The 12,997-nt window shown below is 32.9% G+C and overlaps 1 protein-coding gene across 1 annotated transcript; it reads left to right on the top strand.

Annotated features, from left to right (window-relative positions):
- Positions 1-1,105: 1,105 nt before the first annotated feature.
- LOC101257963 (glucan endo-1,3-beta-glucosidase 6) lies at positions 1,106-9,312 on the top strand. The gene is made up of 2 exons (XM_004239261.5): positions 1,106-2,741; positions 8,026-9,312. The coding sequence occupies exons 1-2, from the start codon at positions 2,398-2,400 to the stop codon at positions 9,128-9,130; spliced, it is 1,449 nt and encodes a 482-aa protein (XP_004239309.2). The 5' UTR covers positions 1,106-2,397; the 3' UTR covers positions 9,131-9,312.
- Positions 9,313-12,997: the final 3,685 nt, after the last annotated feature.

Genomic DNA, 12,997 nt, shown 5'->3' with positions numbered 1-12,997 from the left:
TGTAAAATATTGCTGTCTTATTTCTTTTGCTTCGTTCATATTATATCTTGCATTGTAATAATACTCTTTAAATGCACATGTGTATTCTTCTATGTAACACATTTTACATATAGCTAATTTTGTCATAAGTTGCCTATTTATTATTTTTTCTCTATTTTTTTCTCTTATATCTGTGGTCATACCACCAAATTCATTTCTTATTGCTAATTCATATTTATCTAATATATCTATATTTGTTGTTGATGGGGATCCATCCATTTTTTTTTATCACTTCTAAGTGTTTCTAAACTTTCTGGGGGTAGATTTTCTATCCATAATTTTGTTGTTCCTACAAATGTTCTTTCTATATATCTTGGTGTTTCTCTAGTTGTTATTTTATTGTCAATTAGTTGTTTAGATGTATTTCCTGTCCATAGTAATATTGTTTTGTTTATATCTGTAACACAATCTAAATCTAAAAAATTATATTGTTCAGTTATTGGCTTAGGTGTCCATTTTTTTATTTTATCTGTTATTCCATATTGCGTTTGTTCTATCTGATTGTTCATAATTTTCTGTATAATATGTTGGTGGTGTCCATTTAGGACTAGTTCTAGGACTATTATCTGGGGTTTTAACTCCTGATGTGCTAGGTTGATTCATATCTCCTGTGTTTATTTCTAATTTTTTTGGTTTATTTACTTGTTCTAAAATTTATGTGTATGTTTCACTTATATCACTTATTTCTGAGTTTTGATCATTTATTGTATCCGACTCGTTTTCGTCTATTTCATTTACTTCAAGATTTTCATTTAATTTTTGTTTCATCTCATTTATTTCATTAGTTAATTCGAGCTCTTTATCTTTTTCTATCTGTTTCTCTTTTTGTTTAGTTTCATATAATAATTTTAACTTAGCTAATTCTTTTTTAATTCACATATTCTTGTATTTTTTATTTCTTCTACATGTTGTACTTTTTGCTTTGCTTGCATTTTTATCTTTTCAATTTGTTTTGATTTATCTATTTCTTCATTTTCTTTTGTTATTCTTATCATAGCTGTTAGACTATCTTCTAATTTCGCTGTTTCTTTTTCTAGCATTAAATATAAGTTATTTCCTATTTTTTTTATATCTTCTTCCTAAATTTGAAAATATTATTTTTATTGTTAATCCATCTTGGTTTTCATATGTCTTTTCGTCTACTGCAAATCAAGTTCAAGACAAATTCAAGATCAAGCTCAATAGTCCTTGAATTATATTTGAAAAGGTGAATTCAGAGAAATCATAGAGATTGTAAAACTCGCAATTGAAATAATAAAACGATTGTTGCTATAATTTTACTTTCTTGATTATTATTTTTTCGACCAGAATTTCATTGTCTAAAAAGAGATTTTTTTTAGATCAAAATATTAGCGATGGAATTAAAGGTTACTATGATTAATCGTTATCTAAATAAAAATTAATCATAATGTTATTATAATTGTATATATTGCTTATATGCTATCAGTTTAAAAAATGTAGAGGTAATTTCATTTTAATTAGTAAAAACAATTTAAAAGAAAAAAACCGCTCTCCACTATTCGATTAATAAAAAAGTTTTTTCTAAAAATTTCTTTATAAATAATGTATGTATAAAGAATTTTCTTATATATATTTATTAAAAATAATAATATTTCTCCCAAAGATAATATTTTGGATATTTTAAAAATAAAATATTAATGATAAAAATAATTTTAAAGCAAACTTTTTATTTAATTTTATATAAGTACATTTTTTTAACAAAATAAAGATGTTCAGTCGTGTAAATGAAAAAAGATGAGTGTGTAACACTAATGTCTGTTCTGATTGTTGATAAAGACAAGTCCTTTAAAATATTGATGAGACTGTCTGCCAGATGACCCCCAAGTACAAGTGCATTTTAGTTTTTATCTCATTATTTTTACTATAGTAACATTATTTTAAAATAATTTATATCAAAATAACTCGTTCGAACTAAACAAGCCTAATAATACAATCTATGTTTCATCTTCACTAGTATGCTATTGGGATTCACACTACGTTGTGTTAATGACTCACACTTGGGATAGATAGATAAGTCCCTTTGTTTTTTGTTGCCTTTCTTTCCATAAGGAAGAAAAAGTTCTTTTTGGCTTGAAATATTTAACCCTTTTCTTGCTCGGGTTATTCCCTCTTCCACTTGTCTCTCCTTTTCAATAAAAATTCAAGTTCTTTTTTCTCTTCTTAGGTGGAATATGAAGTTACCCTAAACACTTACTTTTGAGCTGTAGACAAAGAATCTTTTCCATTACAGACAAGAATCAACTGTTGCTAGCTTAGAGCTCACTTTAGTTGTAGAACAAACTCTATTGTAGTTCCTAGTTTTGTTTAGTCTAAAGAAGTGAATTTTCTTGAAAAAATATGGGGTTGTTTCCATTTTCAAAATCATTTCCGGTGTTATTTCTTCTAGCTATGTTATTGTTTTCCCCAACAGTGAGTGGGATAGGTGCTAACTGGGGTACTCAGTCAACACATCGTTTGCCTCCTGAAATAGTAGTAAGAATGCTAAAAGATAATGGGATCCAAAAGGTTAAACTTTTTGATGCTGATTATGACACACTTAAAGCTTTGGGAAAATCAGGTCTTGAAGTTATGGTTGGTATTCCTAATGATATGCTTTCAAGTATGGGTAGCTTGAAAGCTGCTGAGAAATGGGTTTCTAAAAATGTTTCTGTTCATATCAATGATAACAATGTCAACATCAGGTGAACATTCACATTTATTTACTCTAAACATTTTGTTTTGTTTAAAGTTTCATTTGAATGCTCTATTTCCATTTTTATTTCCCTTGACTTGCTGTTGAGATGTAGTTTTGATTTTCAATATCATTTCATTATTTGGTCACCAAGATTCACCATTTAGTTGCTATAATTTTTTTTCTTTTTACTTGGATTTGCTCCACTTGAGCCGGTAGTCTTTTGGGAAAAAACTCTCTACCTTGTAGTAATGATTAGGTGTGCGTACACTCTCTACCTCCTAGACCCCACTTGTATGATTCACTGGGTATGCTGTTGTAATCATTCACCAAAATGGTGCCAAAAGCATTTAAAAAATGAGTGGTTGATTCAACCACTGTTGGTAGTGAAGTTAATGAAGTTACCTAATATGAAACAAGATTATTGTAGTACATCTAATATTATCTCACTGGTACGGTTAACTTCCCTATTTCTATCATCTTGAATTGAAATTTGCCTAAAAACATACTTCTCTGTATTGCCTTGTTCACCCTGCAATCTTTTTCCATATAGTGATTCATTGTTTCGGTCACTAACCTGGAAATCACTGTGTAAAGTTGAAATAAGGAACTACAATATTACAAATTTGTGTTAATACACTAGAGTGCCATGTATGTTTATATATATGAATAGAAATGACCAGTGAACTAGCAGCCATTGAATACGTGAACGAATTATGTTGCTATACAGTCACCTCCAAGGCTTATCAATTGGCAAAGGTTGAGAGACTTGTGACTTAAATCAATAGGTTTGAGCCCTGCGCCATGTGAACCAATCTGGTAATTAAGTGGAGAAGGGTTCTTCATAGAAAATACTAAGTGGAGAAGGGCAGAGAGATGGACAAATAATCCCAAGTTTCAGAGGTTGTGGTTGGTACAAAATGTTGGCCTAGACGAATTTCTCCATCATAAAAAGAGTTGCTATACAATCAGGCTAGTTAGACATGAATGCATTTCAAAGTATCTTGTAGTTGTAGTATAAGTAATTCTTGTCACAATAAACAGGAGGCAATATAATAGCCAGACCCCGAACTTGCTAAAAGTTGTCATTTAGACATTTAATCTAGGGTCCGGTCTATTCTATACCTTATATTGTCGAAATATACCTATTAAAAACGCCTTGGTGATATGGCTAGTCATGCATCTCCTGCCTAATATTTAAAGTGTTTTATCCAAAAGATTAACTTTTTTTTGGCTAAGTTGCGTGGACTCGTTACTTTTGATGCCACACCCGTGTCGGATTCTCCAAAAGTACATCCATGTCGAATTCTCAGAAAGTACTGTGTCGGATTCTCTTAAAGTACGATACGTTTAGAGAATCTGACACACCGCCAACATTTTTGAAGAGTCCGAGGCTCTGAGCAACATAGCGTTTTGCCTGAAATGATGATTTCCAACCTTTTTTAACTCCTCTTCTCTAGATTCAATAGGCTACCCCTTGTTCTTCTTGTTTGTCAAATGTCAACATTTCATGCCAGAAAGAAGTGGCCACTTTCACCCTTGGCAGGAAAAAGTAGTGTTTCTGGATACATGAAGCTTGGCGGAAATTTTCTTTCCTGGTCAATTCCTCCCCTCTCTCTCTTTTCTTTTCCGAAATTGACTTTTTTTCATTTATTGATGGTTCATTTTTTGGTTGGATTTCATTTGCCACATGAAAAATGAATGATATTTACTAGCTGTAACTAGAAGATCCTTGGAACATTGTAAGTGAAACTTTTTGGAGGGGGATTACACGTTGATGTAATATACATGTGGATATATAGAAGTAAATTTACCTTTCAAAAAAACAATTAATGATATTTATGCTCTTTAGTTTGTTTAGTCTTGTCAGATGCGTTCTATATGCACATTTTGGACGACCTAACAATAAGTTGGGAACCAAGATTAAGTATTTAAATAAACAAATTGTCAAGTTTTGGAGCCGTCTATGTATTCAGCCCAAATGGAAACTAGAACTCTGGCCAATTTCATGGGTTATTCAAGGATTTCTGAGTTAAGGAGTCTGAGTTCAGTGCACATATATTAAATAATCTAGGTTTCTTGAAATTAAAGGAGCCTCTGTAGTTCACTGTAGTGGATCAAGTAAAATCATCATAGCTTGTACATGAAACAGGAAATGAATGCGGAAAAAGAAGCGTACAAGTCTAGTTTTTGTCATAGCAATTCAAGGTATGTTTCCTAATACTTTGGGGTCAATATACATTGATTTGTATAATATTTAGTTCTCCAAACATGCGATTTGAAATGGAGATTCACGGGTTTTCACCAAAACCCTCAATTGTGAATTTTAGGGTCTGAACCGCTTAAAGTAGCTCAATGTCGAATGTAATCATAGGATTGAGATTAGAAGGCTATAGATAACTCTGAACTATGGATTCTTTAATCAACCTTGACTGAGGGTTGATTATGACATTGACCAAGACACAATTTTAGAAGATGAGTTAGATAGGTGTATTTTGATGCCATTAAACTATATATTGTGTATATAGGAGACACTTATTGAGGTTGAGGATGGTAGTGGAACATAGTAGGTGTTGCTTAGTTCCGAGTCGAGGTAAGCAGAGACCTTGACCCCTGATTTATTGGTTTCCCTAAACTAGTGTCTCAACTGTTTTGATGTTCATAAATGATTTGAAAATGTGTTTTAACTGTCATGTATATGTGGGGGCAAACATGTGATGGCGGTAAGATTTGTCTGACTTACCTGTAAGCAAGATTGGGTCTGACAAGCTGGCAACAAGTCTTGTTGAGAGGGAGAAAAAACACGACAAAACTTACTGAACTTACAAAGAGGGGTCTCTAAAATTCAGCCCATTACCAATGTCACCACACAAAAGGGGGTGAGTGAAAATGTTTTATTCGTTTTTGGTGACCCCATCATTTTTTCCAGAAGAGAGTTGGGTGGCATGGTGATTTACAGGGAGAGGAGGGAGATGAGGTGCATTGGCATCTATGGATGGTCACGTTACAGCACATAGGGTGCCCAACCCAACTTTTTGTACCCTAATATGAGACATGATCCAGTTCTGCATATGCGTGAATGTTGATTGGTTGTGTATGATGCATCATGTGATTCATCTCAGTATTATATGATAGGTTTATATGCACTTGTATTGTCTAATGCATTCATGTTTCATAAAGGCTTGTTGGGGGTAGTTAGAGATGGGGAATGGGTCAATGAGACTCATAAATCCACTTATATGTGTAGATATTATCACTAACACCACAACAAATCCTTGAATTTCAATATTCCAGTTTACTGTGCTGAGTGAGCTGTTGACAATTATCCATAGAGGCTGTCATTAGTAATTAATTTTTTTTTCTTTGTTTTGGGTTGTGTCCCACTATTCTTATGCTCAGTTACAATCTAGATGTTGCTGACACACTGGGGTATGTGACACGTATACTTGGATATTTGATCATTTTGTGTCTTTAGTTTGTAGTTGATGGCTCTGAATATTACATGTCTTGAAATAGTTGATTGGGTGATTATCAGAATTAGTGGAATGCGCTCGTGTCAGAGGAGTGTAAGAATTTCTTTTTCAGCATGAGTATGCTTGCTAGGTGACCCAAGTTTCATAGGGATCACTAAAGTGGTTCAAAATTTCAAATTTCTACTTTTTGGTTCTTGGGCTAAATCCATGAATTTCGAAGTCAAGTCTCATATTTTGAAGATTAAACCTTCAAAAAAATAATGTATATTAACCCAATTAGGAATGATACCTTTAATTTATATGACCAGAAAGTGTCTTTTTCTTCTCTTCTTTCCTTTATTTATATTTGAGTGACCATATCATTCGAAAGCACAAACTGTGAGCGAACACACTTTTATTTACTTAATTATGCTTCAACAAGACATAACTAGAAAACAACTACAGAACAAAAAAGCGAAGTGCAATATGCCAGGTAAATAACCGTCATTGCCTGAATAGCCTCTGCATCCATCTTTATATTTCTATCGTTATATTGAACAATTGGTTCCACTTCATTTACCACTCACTGAAGAAGCTACACATTCTTTATTTATCAAACATCATGAGCAAACGTTATTTTCACTTTCGAAGTGGAGAAAATGCTTTAGATTTGTGAAGGTTGTCGTCTCGCACATGCTTGGTTTTAATAAAGAAATAAAATGGCAATCAACCATCGCTTGTGGGTTTGAATGTGATGGAAAACTGACAATATTGATCTGCTTGTTGTAGAGGATCTTGACTCATTGAGAAAAGTTGACCCTTTTAGTGCTCCTCAGGAGTTGACCCTCTTACACAGTTTTGTACATTTCTCCATCTGGTGTTCCCTCTAAAGTTCTAATCATTTTCAATTTAGGCAATCTTATAGAAAAGTCTGATGTTCAAGTTTATGATTAAATGGTAGCATGCACCTCTAGAAGTTGGTCTGCATTAAATCTAAGAAGTGGTCTGCATATCACTTCATGATGTGGCATTCCTAATGTGCGAGTAACAGATATCAGTAATTCCTTGTCGTTTGCTTCTTGTTGATGATTCTCATTGCCTCCGGCAAATATTAGTTGGTACTTGGGTAGTCAAAACATGTCTAAGATACTACATAGAAATCTAGAATTTGACTAATGATTAGTGAATGATTGGACACTGACAGTTTCTATATTTTCCTTTTCTTATTTTATAATTAGCTGTTGCCAATTATGCAACTCTGGAGCAAAACATTCCCTATCAAATTTTCTAGTTGGTAGTTAAAAGAAATTGATTTTTCTGCTTTAATATGGCCTAGTGATCTTTCAGATCTATAATGTGATTTGCCTTTTGTCGTTTTTGCAACACAAGTCAAGGTGGCTGCAATGCCAGTTCTTAACATTTGTTTGACGGGCCTGTATTGCACATCATCAATGAGAACATCAGATATACAGCTACAACTATTCTTATCAATTTGTGTGTTCCTTGCATTCATGTTTTGTATGTTGCTTCATCTTTTCATGTCCAAAGAGTTCTACTTTATTCAAATCAACTGACTAGGCTTCTGTGGTTTCTGAAAAATTTCTTCTTCATGCGGGTGAGCTATTTGTGACTATGATCACATTGAACTGGTTGTAGCCAAAATTATTGTTTTTCTAGCTTCATTTTATTATTTTGCCTTTCGGTTCTATAATATTCTTCCGTATGTTATCTGTTACGAGGAGCTTCATATAGAATGAACTTCATCGACCAAGTAAATCTTATATTTGTTTCATTTAGTAAGCTAGACCTGAATGTTTATGCACATCGTTTTCGACTGTGTAGGTATGTTGCAGTTGGAAATGAACCTTACTTGACAACTTACAATGGCACTTACCTTCGAACAACTCTTCCTGCTATGCAAAATATCCAAACCGCACTCGTAAAAGCTGGCCTCGGTAGTCAAGTAAAGGTTACTTGTCCTCTCAATGCAGATGTTTATGAGAGCTCCAACACTTTCCCATCAGGTGGTGATTTTCGAGCTGAGATCCATGGCTATGTAAGCCAACTTGTCAAGTTCTTAAGCGACAATGGTTGTCCTTTTACAATCAATATCTATCCATTTATAAGTCTTTATATTGACCCCAACTTCCCAGTTGAATATGCATTCTTTGATGGAAATGCAACACCTCTAAATGATGGTGGGACAATCTACAGCAACATGTTTGATGCAAATCACGACACTCTTGTGTGGGCTTTACAGAAGAATGGGTTTGGGAACGTGCCTATAATTATTGGAGAAATTGGTTGGCCCACTGATGGTGACCGCAATGCTAATGCACAACTTGCACAGCGATTCAACCAAGGATTCATGCAGCATATATCCGGAGGAAAAGGCACCCCTATGAGGCCTGGGCCTGTTGATGCCTATCTGTTTAGTTTGATTGATGAGGATGCTAAGAGTATCCAACCTGGAAATTTTGAACGTCACTGGGGAATACTTACGTATGATGGACTACCGAAATACTCGCTAAATCTTGGCACCACGAATTCAGGGTCATTAGTTCCAGCTAGAAATGTGAAGTATCTGGAGAGGAAATGGTGTGTGTTAAAGCCGAATGCTAAGCTTGATGACCCCCAGATTGCACCTAGCATGAGCTATGCTTGTGGACTTGCTGACTGCACGAGCCTTGGATATCAGACATCTTGTGGAGGTTTGGATGCACGAGGAAATATTTCATATGCATTCAACAGCTACTACCAGATAAACAATCAGCTTGATGATGCTTGCAAGTTCTCTGGCCTCGCAACTGTCACAAAGTCAGATCCATCAACTGGTACTTGTCGATTTGGGCTCATGATAGAACCATACTACGGAGGTGCTCAACCAAAATATGGCTATACTAAGACGACATTGGCTCTCATCCTCTTTCTGTGGACAATTGTGTAACAATATTTTTTTCTGGCTATTTAGTTCGATTGTTGACCCTGCCTGCCTGCTATGTAATGTAGCTATTACCAAATCAACATATATTTTTCTTCTTACGGTTACTGTTGACAGCAAACACTGATATTCGTTAATTCAGAACTTTGGATGGTGAAATTAATGTTTGCTTCTGATTTCGAACGTCATGCACTGGTGTTCCTAATTATTTTTATCCGTCTATTTTGTATGTGACCTGTAACATTTTCAGGAATACAAGTCATTTTTTTGAGTAATGCTTCTTTCTTATTTTTCTATTAATTTAATATCGGTTCCATTGTCATACGATCAACAAGTTACCAGTTGAGACAGGAAAGTGTTTTCTCACAATCTTGATCCTTTTTTTCTTGGCCTCCACTCCATATAATCTACCAATTCATGCCGAATTACTTAAGTACATTAATTACTTGAAATCTGTCCTTTTTTTTAAATCCATTTGCAACCATTCCACTGTTTAATTAATCATATGTTAGCTTAAAATTCTACGTTTATTTATTCATTCTATAATTGAAATGTTTTATATTGGGATAGTCCAATTATAACATATAATTTCTACCTAAAAGAACAAACAGATATTTCAATTAATTAATGGTTAGATGTATTTGAGTGATATATCACACTGACCAAAATCAGAATTTAATAGTACAATATAGGGACCACAAGTGCTATTCACCCTAAACTTATGAGTTTGAGTTCCAAAATTTATTATCATTCATTTTATTTGCAAGGTTCAATATTAATTATCTAATTGTAGGTCAAACAAATATGAAGACCCTTCAATTTGTCTCTATATTTCATGTTGACACTCAAACTCAATCTTAACCCTCCAACTCCAATTTTTATGTTTCATTTAGATACTTCTTTTCAAAGAATCAACAAAGTGTGATGTCTATAGTTCACACGCCGGCAATGACATGTCATGAAATCAATCAAGAACACATACACAATTTCTCTAAGTAGTTTTTCATTTTGATTCTCTATCTTAACCTTGTTTTAACCCTTCAACTCTTTTTTATATGTTATTTAAAGACAAAATACTAATTTTATGATTTCTTTATTTTTTACTTATGTTCTTCATTTTCACTTTTCATTTTAAAAAAAAAACAACGTCATATCTTCTTTTATTAAAAAAGTTAACGGAAGATCATCATTTTCTTAAAAGAAATATTTTGTTTAGTGTTTCTTTATATTATTGTGTGAAGAAAAGTAACTAAAGTGTGTCGTTTTCTTTTTTAAAACAATTAATTAAATTAAATCACACCACATTTTTTCATTTCTATTCTATTTGGATCTAACTCAAATACCAACTTTCTAATTTTTAATTCAACTTAATTCTAGTAAAAAATAAAACTCATGTTAATTGCTAATTATTAACACAACAAAAGAACCGCTAAAACTCAACAAACTTCGTTGGGTTGTCGTTGATTTTTTTAAGAAAGAAAATCGACACGCTTCCGTTGATTATCTTTCAGTGAAAACTTATAAAGAAACTTTCAAAAAGAAATTATTACTTTTTTTTTTTAAAAAAAACAGTGATCGTCCATCAATTTTTATTTTTTTACAATAACTAACATATGAATCCCAATGTTTAAATTAAAAATTATAGTTGAAGAGCATCAATAGAAATTTAAAAAAAATCATGAATTTAGTATTTTGTGTTTCAATGACACATAAAATATAGAGTTGAAGAGTTAAATCTTTAAAATAATTTTTTTTTTAATCTTTAACTCTTAGAGAAAGTGGATGCACACGTGTCACATCAAATGCCTAAATGAAACATAAAAATAGAAGTTAAAGGGTTAAAATAAAACAAGATTGAGGTGGAGTGCAAAAATAAAATTTAATTTTGGCGACAAATTTAATTCTATCATATGACTTTGGGCCCGTTTGGATGGGCTTAATAAAAGCAGCTTTAATAAAGTACTTTTAAAAGTGCTGAAACTTATTTTTAAAATAAGCAGTTATGCGTTTGGATAAAAGTGCTGAAGTTGTTATGTCAAACGTGAAAAGGGAAAAATGGAAGAAAGAAATGTTAGGGTTATATGGGTAATTTGGAGATTGTACAAAAATATTAAGCACAAAAAGATAAAAATGTGGTCAACTTAAAACAACTTATAAGCTAAAAAAAAAGCACCCCTACCCCAACTTTTAACTTTTGGCTAAAAATAAATTTTTTTTAAACTTAAAATAAGTTGTTTTGAGTATTGCCAAACAGCTAAATAAGTCAAAAACCAGCTTTTAAGTCAGTTTGACCAGCTTTTAAGGTTACCCTTTTTTTCTAATTACCCCCCAACTACTACTACTACTACTACTACTACTACTACTACTACTACTACTACTACTACTACTACTACTACTACTACTACTACTACTACTACTACTACTACTACTACTACTACTACTACTACTACTACTACTACTACTACTACTACTACTACTACTACTACTACTACTACTACTACTACTACTACTACTACTACTACTACTACTACTACTACTACTACTACTACTACTACTACTACTACTACTACTACTACTACTACTACTACTACTACTACTACTACTACTACTACTACTACTACTACTACTACTACTACTACTACTACTACTACTACTACTACTACTACTACTACTACTACTACTACTACTACTACTACTACTACTACTACTACTACTACTACTACTACTACTACTACTACTACTACTACTACTACTACTACTACTACTACTACTACTACTACTACTACTACTACTACTACTACTACTACTACTACTACTACTACTACTACTACTACTACTACTACTACTACTACTACTACTACTACTACTACTACTACTACTACTACTACTACTACTACTACTACTACTACTACTACTACTACTACTACTACTACTACTACTACTACTACTACTACTACTACTACTACTACTACTACTACTACTACTACTACTACTACTACTACTACTACTACTACTACTACTACTACTACTACTACTACTACTACTACTACTACTACTACTACTACTACTACTACTACTACTACTACTACTACTACTACTACTACTACTACTACTACTACTACTACTACTACTACTACTACTACTACTACTACTACTACTACTACTACTACTACTACTACTACTACTACTACTACTACTACTACTACTACTACTACTACTACTACTACTACTACTACTACTACTACTACTACTACTACTACTACTACTACTACTACTACTACTACTACTACTACTACTACTACTACTACTACTACTACTACTACTACTACTACTACTACTACTACTACTACTACTACTACTACTACTACTACTACTACTACTACTACTACTACTACTACTACTACTACTACTACTACTACTACTACTACTACTACTACTACTACTACTACTACTACTACTACTACTACTACTACTACTACTACTACTACTACTACTACTACTACTACTACTACTACTACTACTACTACTACTACTACTACTACTACTACTACTACTACTACTACTACTACTACTACTACTACTACTACTACTACTACTACTACTACTACTACTACTACTACTACTACTACTACTACTACTACTACTACTACTACTACTACTACTACTACTACTACTACTACTACTACTACTACTACTACTACTACTACTACTACTACTACTACTACTACTACTACTACTACTACTACTACTACTACTACTACTACTACTACTACTACTACTACTACTACTACTACTACTACTACTACTACTACTACTACTACTACTACTACTACTACTACTACTACTACTACTACTACTACTACTACTACTACT

The sequence above is a fragment of the Solanum lycopersicum genome, chromosome 5, assembly GCF_036512215.1.
Source record: "Solanum lycopersicum chromosome 5, SLM_r2.1".
NCBI classification, from domain to species: Eukaryota; Viridiplantae; Streptophyta; class Magnoliopsida; order Solanales; family Solanaceae; genus Solanum; species Solanum lycopersicum.
Note: the sequence above shows the minus strand (reverse complement) of the source record. Positions and strands in the feature narration are given on the sequence as shown.